Source organism: Otolemur garnettii, unplaced genomic scaffold, assembly GCF_000181295.1.
Source record: "Otolemur garnettii isolate 467f Iridium unplaced genomic scaffold, OtoGar3 scaffold00140, whole genome shotgun sequence".
NCBI classification, from domain to species: domain Eukaryota; kingdom Metazoa; phylum Chordata; class Mammalia; order Primates; family Galagidae; genus Otolemur; species Otolemur garnettii.
Genome location: NW_003852535.1, coordinates 1,749,922 through 1,765,610, shown reverse-complemented (window position 1 = coordinate 1,765,610; position 15,689 = coordinate 1,749,922). Strand labels below are relative to the sequence as shown.

The 15,689-nt window shown below is 50.3% G+C and overlaps 1 protein-coding gene across 1 annotated transcript in view; it reads left to right on the top strand.

Annotated features, from left to right (window-relative positions):
- EHD1 (EH domain containing 1) overlaps positions 1-15,689 on the top strand; it is a 25,066-nt gene continuing 9,377 nt past the window's right edge. Inside the window, exons 1-2 of the mRNA XM_003798625.3 lie at positions 1-671; positions 4,767-4,864. Coding sequence (XP_003798673.1) covers positions 268-671; positions 4,767-4,864 — 502 coding nt within the window. The 5' untranslated portion in view covers positions 1-267. The remainder of the gene's footprint in view (positions 672-4,766; positions 4,865-15,689) is intronic.

The following is a 15,689-nucleotide window of genomic DNA, read 5'->3' as shown; positions in this document are numbered from 1 at the left end:
TCCCCGCGGCCCCGGCGGCGGCGGCGGCGCGCGCCGGAACGCAGGCCTGGACCCTATAAAGGACGCTTGGCTGGGCGCACGCCCCACTTGGCAGAGGGCGCCTCCGCGGACCGTGCTGGGCGCTTGCGCAGGGTGAGCAGCTTCCCGCCCCCTGCCCCGCCGCTGTCGCCTGCTTCCCTGCAGTTCAGGCCCCGCCTCGGCTCCGCGCCCTCAGCCAGTTCTCAGCCACCGGTCTGCCCCGCAGCAGCCAGCCCCGTCTCCAGCAGCATGTTCAGCTGGGTAAGCAAGGATGCCCGTCGCAAGAAGGAGCCGGAGCTCTTCCAGACGGTGGCCGAGGGGCTGAGGCAGCTGTACTCGCAGAAGCTGCTGCCCCTGGAGGAGTACTACCGCTTCCACGAGTTCCACTCGCCCGCTCTGGAGGACGCTGACTTCGACAACAAGCCCATGGTGCTCCTTGTGGGCCAGTACAGCACGGGCAAGACCACCTTCATCCGGCACCTGATTGAGCAGGACTTCCCGGGGATGCGAATCGGGCCCGAGCCCACCACCGACTCTTTCATCGCCGTCATGCACGGCCCCACCGAGGGCGTGGTGCCGGGCAACGCGCTCGTAGTCGACCCGCGGCGCCCCTTCCGCAAGCTCAACGCCTTCGGCAACGCCTTCCTCAACAGGTACCCACCTCTTGCCACGGGATGCGGGAGGCGCGGCTGGGGTGACCCTCCCGCGGCTGTCGCCCCGCGGTCCTTTGTCTCCAAGGCCCGGATGAGACCCTCAGCTACCACTCCCTGGGACGAACCCTGCCTCTCTCACAGAAAACCCACACAGGGGTCTGGGAGTGAGCATCGCCGGCTCCCCCGGCTTCTGTCGCCCCCAGAACCTTCCAGGTTATCAGTTTAACTCCCAAACCCTCAGATCCCAGCTCCTCTCCCCTCAGAACCAGGGCCGCGGTAGGAAGGTGAGGCATTCTTGTTTGTTAATCCTTGGTCTCCACCTCCTGCCCCCAGATTGGAGACACCAATTCATTCAAACCAACCCCTCACTCTCCTACCTTCAGTGCTCTGTTTCTTAAGTGTCATGGGAAAACCTAAACTTTTAGCTGTTCCCTTTGCTGGTGTGGTAAGTCTCTGCTTTATCTCCCCTGAGATGGTGGTTTTGTTTCGGAAGGACAAGGTGTGACCTGCTGATTTGGGTGCAGCCCTGGAGATGGGACTGGTTGGATTTGAACACTTCTCTCAAAGGCAGCTCTCAGAGTCAATGCTGCCTTGAGGGGCTTCAGGAGGCAGCATGAGGTGGTGATGCTGGGATCCCTGAAATGAGATTCTGGCCCCAAGTCACTCTGTAGATGCAATTAGAGGTTCCTTAACCTAGGGGCCTCAGTTTCCCCAGTTAAATAAGTGAGACCTGGCTGCTCCTGATTAGAGTAATCCACCAAGATTCTGACCCTCAAGATGCTGTGAATGCAATGCAGTGACTGCCCAGGCTCACTTTTCTCTAAAGGAACTTAAGGCATCCCCTCCCAACCCCTCCAGGGGACATACCAAAGGACCCTGCCCTCTCTGCCACCCCCATTCAAGGAGTGACTCCACATGCCTTTCAAAGTCTGCGTCAGAGGAAGAGCCTAGGAAAGAATCTTTGAATCCAGCTTTCCAGGTCTCCGCCCTCACAACTACATTCCTTTCTAGACACTGTCCAGCTACATGGGGTGGTGTGCCCCAGAGTGAGCCAGTGGCCAGATCTACCTCCATGTTGTATTTTTGCCCCTTCCAGGCAGGTTAGCTTGTCCTCTTGTTTTGTGGCTGGGCCATACAAATACCAAATAACTCTTTTGTCTAAAGGTCTTAAAGAGGCTGGATCCTCTTAGCCTTGAACTTATCTCCTCTGTGTTTTAACATTCTGTGCCCCTAGATGTAGCTAGGTGTTTGGCTCAAACCACAGGCTGGGGAGAGCCATTTGATCTTGTGGAAAGTTTCACTGCTGTGCTGGAAAGTCCAAGCATTAGGTCTCTGTTTCCCTTCAGAACTCAGGGAAGCTATAAGGAAAAGTCTCTCTGTAGTCCTCAGGTGTGCACTTTTGATTGTGAGGGCAGACCATTTTTTTGTTTGTTTTTTTTGAGAGAGTCTCACTTTGTCACCCTCAGTAGAGTGCTGTGGCGTCATAACTCGCAGCAAACTCAAACTCTTGGGCTCAAGTGATTCTCTTGCCTCAGCCTCCCAAGTAGCTGGGACTACAGGTACCCACCATAACTCCTGGCCATTTTTAGAGATGAGGTCTTGCTCTGGCTCAAACTTGTCTTGAACTTGTGAGCTCAGGCAATCTACCTTGGCCTCCTACAGTGCTAAAACCACTGTGCCCAGCGTGTAGACCATTTTTGAAAGGAGAAACAGGGCATGTAACTGGTTCTCTGAATTTGGAAACCTAGAGTTTCATAACTGGAAGGATCTTAGACATCATCTCAGCAACCTCATCTCATTGGTTCAGGAAGCTGAGGGCCCAGGTGGCTTGTCAAGGCTTCACTTTAACACACCGTTAAAGGCCACTGTTGATTGGCCTTTGTGTGGCCAATTACTGCCCACCCAAAAAAAGAACAGTTCTGTTCAGGAGCATATTGGTGCCACAGGATCTGAAAGCAACACACTTTTATTCCCTTCTTGCTGAGGGTCAGTCCTGAGCATGGATGGTGCTGCCAAAGGGGTCCTTATCAGCCAGAGCCATGGCCTGAATCAGTGGCCTGGAGCCCTGTCAGGATGTGCAGTGCAGGGCGTGCCACCCAGCTGGGGAGGGTACAACAAAGGGGGCTTTTCTCTGGCTGATATAGCCTGTCTTCAAGAGACCCATTGAGTCATGAATTTGACTTTCTGGCCTTCCTCCCCTGAGTGCTGCTCTAAGAATAAAATCAGATGAAGCAGGCTCAGCTCCTATAGCTCAAGCAGCTAAGGCATCAGCCACATATACCAGAGCCGATAGGTTCAAATCCAGCTCAGGCCTGCCAAAGAACAATGACAACTACAACCAAAAAATAGCCGGGCATTGTGGTGGGCGCCTGTAGTCCCAGCTACTTGGGAGGCTTAGGCAAGAGAATCGGTTAAGCCCAGGAGTTGGAAGTTGCTATGAGCTGTGACACCACGGCATTCTACCCAGGGTGACAGCTTGAGGCTCTCTCTCAAAAAAAAAAAAAAATCAGATGAAGCAGACCTGGGGGCAGGGCACAGTCAGAGTGTCCTAAGAGTGTCTTGTGAAAACTCCTCCTTGCATAACTGAGACTGCCCTCTTGTAGTGTGGGATGAAATCTGCATCCTTGTTGGTGAGAAGGTGAGATAAATGCATCTTTATTGCCCACTCCCTTTCTTGATTTCTGCCACATTCCCTGGGCTTTGCAGAACAATTTGTTTTGGGTCCTGCAGATGTTATCTTACTGGCCAGATTAAGGCATTTTTATGTATGTTACTTCCCAGAGCTAGTTTGACTCCCATTCCTTCTAGGTTTTCATCTCTCTAGTGGATCCCTTCCCTAGCACCTCTGCTGCAGGCACTAGTGAGGGTGAGGTCCAGAGTTTATTCCTCCTGTGACAGGTCAGCTGGTCTTGTTCTGTTGCCCTTGGAGGCAGCACCTGTCATGCTAGTCAGCAGCTCCCAGCCTCTGGGCCACTGGTCACTTGGGGGATGGGACCAAAAGGATCTAATCAGCTCAGATTCCAGCCCTCTCTTGGGAAGGCTTTAAGTCTGTGTCCTACAGACAAAGGATCAGTATTTTCATTGCTCACAATACCTTTTTCAGAGCAATTTTTAGAGGAACTTTTTCTGTGTCCTGTGAAAAATCCCTGCTATCAGATGAGATAGCCCCTTGCTATTCTGGACTGTTCGAAGCTTAGTATGGAACTCAGGCAGGCATAGCTGAGCTCTTGCCCATGAGTCAAGGGCCCATCAGCCTTTCCAGGCTTTGTTCTTCCTGGGCCTGCCTTGACATTGAGACAAAGGTAGGTATGTCTGTTCTTCCTTGTCCACCACGCACCAGCCTGTGTGGCCCCCTGACTTTGGCCTCGCATTGCAGCTGGATGAAAGGGGAGGGCTGGTTCTAGTAGCAAAAGGAAGAGGCCAGTTCTTTTTGGCATGTGGAAATTTAGCCAAGCCATTGAAAATATTAACTTGGAATGCCAAGGTCCCTTTTTTTTTGGAGACAAGAGTCTCACTATGTCACCCTTGGTAGAATGCCATAGCATCGCAGCTCACAGCAACCTCAAAGTCTTGGGCTTAAACTAATCTCTTACCTCAGCCTCCCAAGTAGCTGGGACTATAGGCGCCCACCACACTGTCCAACAATTTTGTTGTTGTTGTCATTGTTATTTAGCAGGCTCTGGCCAAGTTCGAACCCACTTGCCCTGGTGCATCTGGCTGGCGACCTAACCACTGAGCTGCAGGCGCCGAGCCAATGTCCCTTCTCTTTCTCTTCTGAGTTGTGTAGTAACTGGGCTTACACAGTTTTCACTAAGAAGTCAGTCGCTTGGGAGTGGAACTCTGGAATTCTGGGTGAAAAGCAAATGTAAGGGAAGTGCTGATGTGGGTCAGTTTGTGCCTGCTGGTTGCGTTTCCAGTTAGGAAAGTACATCCAATTTGTGGGCCACCCCTGGAAACAGAAATGATAGAAAAGCTCCTATGAACTCCTTGCTTCTGGAGAGGAAGCCAGAGGTGGAGACAAAACACAGAAAGCCCTGTTGTTTCATCTGGAGCAGTGAGAACTCTGTCTTGACTTCTGCTTTTGCTCTTGTGTAGGTTCATGTGTGCCCAGCTGCCCAACCCGGTCCTGGACAGCATCAGCATCATTGATACTCCCGGGATCCTGTCTGGAGAGAAACAGCGCATCAGCAGAGGTAAACAGGCCCCGACCATAGCCCTAGGCATCAGCGTCATCAGACTCCTTCTATCTGATGTCTGTGACCTGGTTCAGATCTGCCTTTGAGATTTCTTCCAGCCCTAGGCTTTTGAAAAAATAGGTCCAGTAAGAACTCATTTTACATTAGCTTCTTAACTTCCACAATAGTCTGTGAACTGAGAAAGCAGGAGCTGATTTCTTCCTTGCTTGCGGTGCCCAGGTGACAAGAGCACCCATGGAGATACCACAGGCAATTTGTGTGACCCTCATGTTTTTAAACCCCTGAGGCATGCTGGGAACACCAGGATCAGGAGATAGAGACTTGGACCTTCCTGTGAAGGCATAGGAAATTGCTTAATACCTATGCTCCAGGTCTTCTAGCCAGCACCCTGGCCCTCTGGCACCCACTTGCCTTGGCTTGTGTTTAAAAGCTTTGCCTCTCAAATTCTTCTAAATTCCTATTCTAGTCCAGCAGCACTGTGAGGAAGCTGGCCAAAAGGACAAGCTAGCAGAAATTTGTTTAAAAATTTTGGGACTGGGCTCGGCGCTCTAGCTCAAGCGGCTAAGGTGCCAGCCACATACACCTGAGCTGGTGGGTTCGAATCCAGCCTGGGCCTGCCAAACAACAATGATGGCTGCAACCAAAAAATAACTAGGCGTTGTGGCGGGCGCCTGTAGTCCCAGCTACTTGGGAGGTGGAGGCAGAATCGCTTGAGCCTAGGAGTTGGAGGTTGCCATGAGCTGTGATCCCATAGCACTCTACCCAGGGTGACAGCTTGAGGCTCTATCTCAAAAAATAGAAAAAATAAAAATAAATAAAAATTGGGGGACTGTATATAACCTACGTTAGCTATGTTTTCTTGGTATTATATTGTAAAATGTAGCTTTTAAAAATGTTTATAAAAGAGTATATGTGACATTAATATGCCCAATGATTAAAATTTTAATGATAAAAAATCATTAAAAAAAAATTGGGGACTGGCTTGGTGCCCGTAGCACAATGGTTATGGCACCAGCCACATACACCTATCCTGGCAGGTTCAAACCCAGTCTGGGCCTGCTAACAGCAATGACAACTACAACAAGAAAATAGCTGGGGCTAGTCACCTGTAGCTCAAGAGGCTAAGACACTAGCTACATACACAGGGTGGGTTTGAATCCAGCCCAGGCCTGTCAAACAACAGTGACAACTACAACCAAAAAATAGCCAGGCAGGCATTGTGGTGGGCACCTGTAGTCCCAGCTGCTTGGAAGGCTAAGGCAAGAGAATCACTTGAGCCCAGGAGTTGGAGGTTGCTGTGGGCTGTGATGCCACGGCAATCTACCAAGGGGCACAGCTTGAGGCTCTTTCTCAAAAAAAAAAAAAGAAAATAGGTGGGCATTGTGGCAGGCGCCCATGGTCCCAACTACTTAGGAGCTGAGGCAAGAGAATCGCTTAAGCCCAAGAGTTTGAGGTTACTGTGAGCTGTGACTCCACGGCACTCTACTGAGGGTAATATAATGAAACTCTGTCTCAAAAAAAAGAAAGAAAGAAAATGAAGTAAGGTCAAACTCTAAAGAGAGGTTGAGGACCAGTGACCAGGTTTGTTTATCATTAACTTGCAAATCTTTCCTGTGTTTCTTTCTGGACCACCCAGTGGTAGTGAGCTTTGCAGCCTGGTTGAAGCCAGCAGCCTGGGGTTTGGGGTACATGTGTGTCTCTGTACTGGGGCTCTGAGGGTGTGGGACTCTGTTCTTGGTGCTGAGAAACCTTGCTTCTCTTTCTAGCCTTACGGGCCCTGATGTCAGTGTGGAGTTGCATTAGACTATACTGAAACTGCTGTCTGTCTAATCTGGTTTCAAAGCTGCCAATTAAGCTTTTAGGTTCTCCCGCCCCTGCTGATAATGATGTTCCTAAGAGTTCAGGGAGGAGATTTGGGATCTGTTTTTTTTGTTTGTGTTTTTTTTTTTTTTTTAAGACAGAGCCTCAAGCTGTCGCCCTGGGTAGAGTGCTACGGCATCACAGCTCCCAGCAACCTCTAACTCCTGTGCTTAAGTGATTCTCTTGCCTCAGCCTCCGAAGTAGCTGGGACTACAGACACCCACCACAACTCCCAGCTATTCTTTGGTTGTAGTTGTCATTGTTGTTTGGCAGGCTCGGGCTGGATTCGAACCTGCCAGCTCTGGTGTATATGGCTGGTGCCTTAGCCACTTGAGCTATAAGTGCTGAGCCGGGGGATCTGTTTTTTAAAAAGGTATTGGCCTACTTGGTGCCTGTAGCACAGTGGTTATGGCACCAGCCACATATACCGAGGCTGGCAGGTTTGAACCCAGCCCAGGCCAGCTAAACAACAATGACAGCCACAACAAAAAACAGCCATGCGTTGTGTCGGGTGTCTGTAGTTCCAAGTACTTGGGAGGCTGAGGCAAGAGAAGTGCTTAAGCCCAAGAGTTTGAAGTTGCTATGAGCTGTGATGCCACAGCACTGTACCGAGGGCAACATAGTGAGATTCTGTCTCTAAAAAAATAAAAAAGAAAACAAGTAAGGGCTAGGCTTGGCACAATGGCTCACACCTATAATCCTACCACTCTGGGAGGCTAAGGCCAATGGATTCCTATAGCTCAGGAGTTCAAGACCAGCCTGAGCAAGAGCAAGAAGAGGCTGAGGTGAGAGGATTGCCCTGAGTCCAAGAGTTTGACATTGCTGTGAGCTATGATGATGCCATGGCACTCTAACCAGGGTAACAGAGTGAGACTCTGTCTCAAGCAAAATGTAGGGGCCAGTTCTTTTTCTTTCGTACTGCTATTGTTGTTCCAACCTGGTTTTAAGAAAGTGCCTGGGCTTGGTGCCGGTGGCTCAAGTGGCAAAGACGCCAGCCACATACCCCTAAGGTGGCAGGTTTGAATCCAGCCTGGGCCCGCCAAACAACAATGATGGCTGCAACTAAAAAATAGCCAGGCGTTGTGGCAGGCGCCTGTGGTCCCAGCTACTTGGGAGACTGAGGCAGGACACTTGCTTAAGCCCAGGAGTTGGAGGTTGCTGTGAGCTGGGATGTAATAGCACTCTACCCAGGGGGACAGCTTGAGGCTCTGTCTCAAAAAAAAAAAGAAAGTGCCTGATAGGCAAAAGACTTGTCATCTGCCAAAGCAAGGCCAAAACATCTGAATAAGTTACTCTTACAGAGGCACATGTCCCAACTCTTAGAGAAAGAGAACCACAGAGGGAAAATGTTCTCAGTCTGCCTCTAGGGCCAAGGTGTTCTGGGGGCCCTTTGTTTAAGGCTGTATTGAGGTATCTTTTCCATAGCAGAGGGGACTCCCCTGGCCATAAGATAGAGAAATTCTGGCAAGTAAGCTGATGTGGCACATCCTGGGATAAGGGACAACAGGGCACAAGAAGCTTATCTGGGCTCGGCGCCTATAGCTCAACCGGCTAAGGCGCCAGCCACGTACACCTAAGGTGGTGGGTTCGAATCCCCAGCCCGGACCCGCCAAAACAACAATGACGGCTGCAACCAAAAATAGCCAGGCGTTGTGGCGGGCGCCTGTGGTCCCAGCTACTTGGGAGGCGGAGGCAGGTGGGCTGTGATGCCACAGCACTCTACCCAGGGGGACAGCTTGAGGCTCTGTCTCAAAAAAAAAAAAAAAAAAAAAAAGAAGCTTATCTGGCCAGAGTGCTACTGCTTAGTGTGTCTTTGGAGCTGAGTTAGTCTTTGAGGGGAAGGCTTTAGGGTTTTGTTTTTTTTTTTGAGACAGAATCTCTTTTGTTGCCCTCGGTAGAGTGCATAAAACTTTTGGGCTCAAGTGATTCTCTTGCCTCAGCCTCCCCAGTAGCTGGGATATAGGCCTTTGCCATAATACCCAGCTATTTTTAGAGGCAAGGTCTTGATCTGGCTCAGGCTGGTCTCAAACCTATGCCCTCAGGCAAACCTCACAGGCAAACCAACCTCCTTGGCCTCCTAGACTGCTAGGATAGGGGTTTTTTTGTTTGTTTATTTTTGTTTTTGAGAGAGAGTCTCACTCTGTCATCCTGGGTAGAGTGCTATGACATCATAGTTCACAGCAACTTCAAACTCTTGAGTTCAAGTGATCTTCTTGCCTCAGCCTCCTGAGTACCTGGATCTACAGGCACCCACCACAGTGACCAGCTAATTTTTATATTTTTAGTGGAGATAGGGGTCTTGTTCTTGCTGAGGCTGGTCTTGAACTCCTGAGCTTAATCAGTCCACCTGCCTCAGCCTCCTAAAGTGCTAGGATTTCAGGCATGAGCCTCCATGCCTGGTGGGCTTTAGAGTTCTTGAGGACCCCATTGTCTTAAAAAGGAACTCCAAAACAGCTGTTTTCCACCAGTGTTGTGAAGTTTCTCTGCTGGACTATCTTGGGCCCTTTGGCCCCTGTCCTCAGAGCTTAGTAGGCTGAGAAGCTGGAACTGAATGTCTTGTATGAGTGCCCTGGCTGTCGCCGCTGGGATGCTCTCTGCTTCCTTTCCTCATAAGGAGAGAGATAGGCAGTGGTACCTACACTTGCTGTCTTGGGGACAGGTCCCAACATGGTACTCAAAGTATAGGTGCCACTGGGGGCTAGGAGAGGACATGGGCACGCCTGGCCGTCTGGCCCTAGAATTGCCTATGTAAATGACAGGTTGGAGGAGTGAGCCAGTGGGAGATGAGGCTCACCATCAGTGCTCTGCCTTGTGAAGCCTACCGGTCCCCTGGGCCCCCAGAAGCCCCATCCCATTGTGTCATAGGAAGGGGAGGATGGCCGAAAGAAAATCACATGGCTCCACTTAGGAGATAGTGTGGAGTCAAACTGATTTCATCAGACTAGTTCTTCCCTTCCATAGGCCTAGAGGTCTTGGTTTAAATGTATTTTACTTGCTGGGAAAGGTGGTGCTGACCTGTAGTCCTAGCTGAGGGGGGAGGATTGCTTGAGCCCAGGAATTTAAGATCAGCCTGAGTGACATAGTGAGACTCCATCTCAATAAGGGAGGAAAAAACCCTACTTATTATATACCACTATCTGACACATACATGTAATGGCAATAATGAGTTTTGTGTGATAGAAAAAGGTACGCAGTTGGGGTTTAGTATCAGCGTTTTGTCTTCAAGAGGAGGACCATCACTGGCTGCCTCTTGGAAGTGCTGGTGTGGACTCGAGGGTGGGGTCACTCCGCTAGGTGATGCGGGAGGAGTGGATTCCTCCTTCCTGGAGCCCTGCCCTTCAGTCATGCAAAGGCCCATGTCTCCCTGTCCAGCAAAGGAAGTCAGAGCAGGGCAGTGCATTCCAGGCCCTGGGCTGGCTGCCTATTGCTCCCTTTGCTGGTGGCGTGGAAACCAGGTGTTTCCCTCAGAAAGATGGGGCCAACAGTGCAGGCCGGGTGGGCAGCATGCCTTGCCGTAGTATGCTGCACTGTTCCTGGGAACAGACGTCCTTGTGGAGGCTGCATGTATACTAGCAGTTGCTAATTACATTTACTTCCATTCCCCACCCTATCGGCCTGCCCCCTCTTGGACTCTTTTACCCTTGTCCCCTAATGTGTGCAGGAAATACTGTGTGCAAAGATAAGGTAGGGCCAGTGAAGGCCCAGAGCAGTCAGGATGCAGGTTGGGCTCTATAAGGGAGCCTGAGAATGGCCTTAGGGAAGAGAAGCGGGCGCCTATTGAGGTTCCGCTGCTCTCACCCTTGTGCTAATCTCTGAGTGACTTTAAAGATACAGTTCTCCTGTGTCAGCAGAGACAGGTGGCCTATGGGGACAGCGTTCATTCATGAGTGCTGCTCATGTGACTGATAAAGGGCATTCCAAAGGGCAGCTGGGGTGTGGCATGGCTGGTACCCCAGGCCACCTTCACAGTCATAGCAGAGCCTGGGAGCACACCAGGGCCACCATGGGCAATGGCAGGAGGCTGCTCAGGGGCCTGGCTGGTGCATTCCACTCTGTTGTCACTAGGCGACTGTGAACTAAGGTGGAATTTTTGTGCCTCAGTTTCCCCCACAAAACTATGTTAGCAGGAGAGTATTGTTTCAATTTAGACTAAGAGATTGGAAACCCGGCCAGCTTTGTTCCTGCCATTCTACTGTCCATGACCCCATCGGTGAGCTCCATTGTGGTATCATAGCAGCTGCATCTGCGAGGAAGCTACTGCCTTTCAGATGAGGAAACAGACCTAGGAAAATTGAGTAGTTGGCCAAAGATGACATACGGACTGCAGGTGCTGGTGCTAGGACTTGAACCCAGGCAGGGCACTGTGTGCACATACCACAGTGTGTAGGAATCCCCAGAACTTGCATCAGACAGATCTTTGACCCTGTTGGGTAGTTACTGTGGAGGGCTTCTGAGCTCTCCTGAAGTGTACAGAGGCCACCCTCTGCTCTCCTTCCAGCCCAAAGTCAGACTCTCACCCCAGAAGTGAAGGCTGAGAGCCTGAGGTCTGGGACTTTGAACTATATTGCTAATATCATCTTCTTTTTCCTAGTTTCCTGCCTCTAGCCAAAAATTACCCCTCAAGCCGTCCAGGGAGTGGCACTTGGAGCCAGCCCTGATGCAGGGTGACTGGTCCCCTCAGTTTTCATTTACTTTCCTGCTGACTCCATCCCAGCCTAGGAGCCATCCTGACGCTTGCTACTTGGACAGGGCCCCTTGGCCCAGACTCCCAGCTGTGTGGCTTTGAGCCTTCCAACCGAGGGGTGGAGCTGCTCCGTGGGCAACCCTCCCTCCCTCTGCCTAGTCCCAGAGGTACACCAGCACTACCAGCCCCAAGCCAGTGTCTCCCCAGGCTGCTCTGTAGATCATACTGTGCTCTGAGGGGTTGCCCAGAGGCCTTGGGCAAGGCCAAGTGCTGGCCCTCTTAGATTTGCAGTGCCCACAGCACAGATACAACAGAAGATTCAAGTCCCACGTCAGTACTTTAGGAGCTGAGTGGAATTCAGGCCATAGCAACTCCCTGGAACTGTCAGTAGTGCAGCAGGAATAACAGTGGGAGCAGCTGGGGCTGCTGTTGGATGTAGACACTTGTGTTAAGCTCTTCCTTAGTGCTTGCTACACGGTTAAATGTTCAGCAGATGTTAGCTGATTAATCAGAAAGAGACTGGGTCAGGTGTGGTGGCTCACACATGTAATCCTAGCACTCCAGGATGCCGAGGCAGGTGGATTGCCTAAGCTCAGGAGTGCGAGACCAGTCTAAGCAAGAGTGAGACTCTATCTCTACTAAAAAAAATATATAGAAAACCTAGCTGGGCTTTATAGTAGGTATCTGTAGTCCCAGCTACTTGGGAGGCTGAGGTAAGAGGATTGCTTGAGCCCAAGAGTTTGATGTTGCTGTGAGCTATGATGCTTCAGCACTCAACCTCAAGGTGAAAAGAAAGAGACTGACTCATCCAGAGTTTCCCAGACTTTGATAAAAGAGACCTTTTCCTGTGCAGTCTCTCAAGGAGGATCCTCAGGGTAGCACTAACTCTACCAAGTTTCCCCCCTCAGATTCCAGGTCCCCCTCTGGGCTTTCCAGGTTCAGGCAAACATGCAGCTTCACAGCAGCCTCCCAGACCCTCTACTCACCCCCCACCCACTGTTCCCTCCCGCTCTAGTCCAGCATGCGAGGGCGGCTTTTGGTCCCACACTCAGCGGAGGAGGCGTACCAGGCTGTGCCTGTGCCGGCACCTGTTCCCCAGGCTGTGAGCCGGCGTGGGCTGGGGAGCAGCTGGCCTGAGGCCTGCAAACATTTGGTTTATATTTGGAGGACGAGGCATTCTTTGCACATTTGAAGCACTCCTTGCCTACACTCCCATCAGAATCTGAGCTTCTTGGGACCAAAATACAAATCCTGAGAGTAAATAAGAGCAAACATTTATGAAGTGCTCACAGTGTGCCAGGCTCAGCCAATCCTCCCAGCAGCCTTCCAAAGGGGAAGCTGTCTTCAAGTCACAGATGGAGAGACTGGGAGCTGTGGCACCAGAGGCAGGTGGTCTGCTGGGGTCACACAGCTGTTTGTTCATATAAGGTTCAGGATGGAAATGGGGGCCTAATACCAGAGTCCATCTGTCCTTCCTCCTTACCCTCTTTAGTTGCTTATTTCAGGTCAGGTTCATTGAGTAGTAAAACCCATCCTTTCCAGTCTGCTGCTCAATGAAGCAGCTGCCAAGATAGTATTCCTGTCACCTACAAGTTCCCCATGTCCCATGTAGTCCCTTCTGGGCTCAGGCAGCTCACTGATATTTGTCCCTAAATTTTACCTTTTCCAAATTATTATTATTATTTTGAGACAGAGCTTCAAGCTGTCGCCCTGGGTAGAGTGCTGTGGCATCATAGCTCAAAGCAACCTCCAATTCCTGGGCTCAAGCGATTCTCCTGCCTCTGCCTCCCAAGTAGCTGGGACTACAGGAACCTGCCACAATGCCTGGCCTTTTTTTTTTTTGTTGTTGCAGCCATCATTATTGTTTGGCAGGCCCAGGCTGGATCAAACCTGCCAGCTCAGGTGTATGTGGCTGGTGCCTTAGCCGATTGAGCCACAGGCACCGAGCCATATGAAGCTTTTTGTATCTGTCTTCTTTCACTTTGGTTTTTATTTTTATTTATTTATTCATTTATTTGAGATAGAGTCTCACTTTGTCACCCTCAGTTGAGTGCTATGGCATCATAGCTCACAGCAACCTCAAACTCTTAAGCTCGAGCAATTCTCTTGCCTGAGCCTCCCAAGAAACTGGGACTACAGCCTGCCCCAACACCTGGCTATTTTTTGGTTGGAGTTGTCATTGTTGTTTAGCAGGCCTGGGCCATTCTCAAGCCCTCCAGCCTCAGTGTATGTGGCTGTGCTGCACTCACTGAGCTACAGGAGCCAAGCCTATCTGTTTATTTTTTTGAGGCACAGCCTTACTGTGTTGCCCTGGCTTGAGTGCTGTCACATCATCATGGCTCATAGCAACCTCAAACTCTTGGGCTCAAGTGATCTTCCTCCTTCAGGTTCCCGAGTAGCTGGGACTACAGGCATGCACCACCACACCCATCTAGTTTTTCTATCTTTAGTAGAGATGGGGTCTCACTCTTGCTCAGGCTGGTCTTGAATTCCTGAGTTCAGGCAATCCATCCATCTCAGCCTCCCAGAGTGCTAGGATTACAGGTGTAAGTCACCACACCTGTCCATGTCTTCTGTCACTTTGCAGGATGCAGACTCAAGATGCATCCACGAGTTCCAGAGTATCAATAGTTTGCTTCTTTTTGTTGCCGGGCCGTTTCCTAGGGTAACAAGGATGTACCATCATTTGTTATCTGTTCACTTGTTAAAGAGCACTGGGGTGGTTTGCAGCTTCTTTAAACATTAGTGTACAGTGCTCTGGTGTGTGCTGTCATTTCCTTGGGTAAGTATCCAGGGTGGGGAGAACCCTGCCTTTTCACCTCTGTGTTACCCTGGAAAGGCCTTTTCCTTAAGAACTTCAGCTGGCGATAACTCAGGACCAAGTTCTCACAGTGCAGATTCTTCTTGCTTCTTGCATCTCTGTCTGGCTTTCCCAGGCCTGACCCAGGTTGGAAACCTGTGTGATGGAGAACTAGGGTGAGAAATACTGAGGCCCATGCAGCTCGAATGGCAGGAAACCAAAGTTGATTAGAGACAAACCCTCTATTGTTTAGTGTTTCAGAAACTTTTGGAATTTATGAAGCATATTTTCCCCCAGCTACTGAACTACCTCCATTTAGGCCAATGCTAGTGTAGGGCTTGGAGGCATCAAAACAGCTCCCACTTCTATTTCCGCTGGTAGAAAGCATGGCTGCCTCTGGGCAGGAAGGCAGACCCTGTGAACAGGCCAGCCAGCCCCAGGGGAGGTAGCCTCCGGAGCAGGACAGGGCTGGGGGGAATCACAGCTACGGTAAGAGGTGACACACAGCCTCCTGCCCTGGGCGCCTGTGCACACACTTCCTGAGGCATCACACAGCCGAAATGGTTCAGCCTGTTGCCCACAGTGACTCTTCTTCCCTCTTCTCCTGCTCCCAGGACTTTTTTCTATTTTCTTTTTAAATTGTGGTAAAATATACCTAACATAGAAGATTTGCCATTTCAACCATATCTCCTTTTTTTAAATTGTTTTTTCCCTATCTTTTCTTTTTTGTCTTTTTTTTTTTTCACATAAATCAGAGACCTCTGTATCTGTTTAAACCATTCTTATGAGGGTGGGTGGGTGGCTTATGCCTATAATTCCGGCACTCTGGGAGGCTGAGGTAGAGGGATGCCCCCATGTCTACTAAAAATAGAAAAACTTGTTAGGCATGGTGGCAGGTACCTGTAGTCCTAGTTACTCAGGAGGCTGAGTCAGGAAGATCACTTGAACCCAGGAGTTTGAGGTTGCCGTGAGCTATAAGACCACAGCACTCTACCCAAGGTGACAGAGTGAGACTCTGGTTTTAAAAAAACAAAACAAAACTATTCTTATGTGTGCAGTCGGCAGTGTTAAGCATATTCATACTGCTGTGCTGCTGGCACCACCCGGCTCCAGAATGTTTTCCATCTTCCCAAACTGACATTCTGTCTCCATTAATGATAACTCCCCAGTACCCCAGAAGTGCATTAATGTACATAGTTACCATTCAATTAAAAAAAAAAAAAGATAACTCCCCAGCCCCCCATCCTACCTTCCATCTCTGTGTGCTTGACTAGTCTGGGTCCCTCCTGTACTCGGAAGCCTGTGCTGCCATCTTTGGCCTTTGTGAGGGGCCCATTTCCTTCTGCATGATGTCTCTCCAGTCCCAGTCCTCTCTGGGCCACAGCTTGCCCCAGCAGCTCAGGTGTCCTTGATGGGTCTGGCTTTGCTGACTCTTTGGGTGGCTTTTTCTTTTTCTTTTTCTTTTTTTTTTTTTTTTT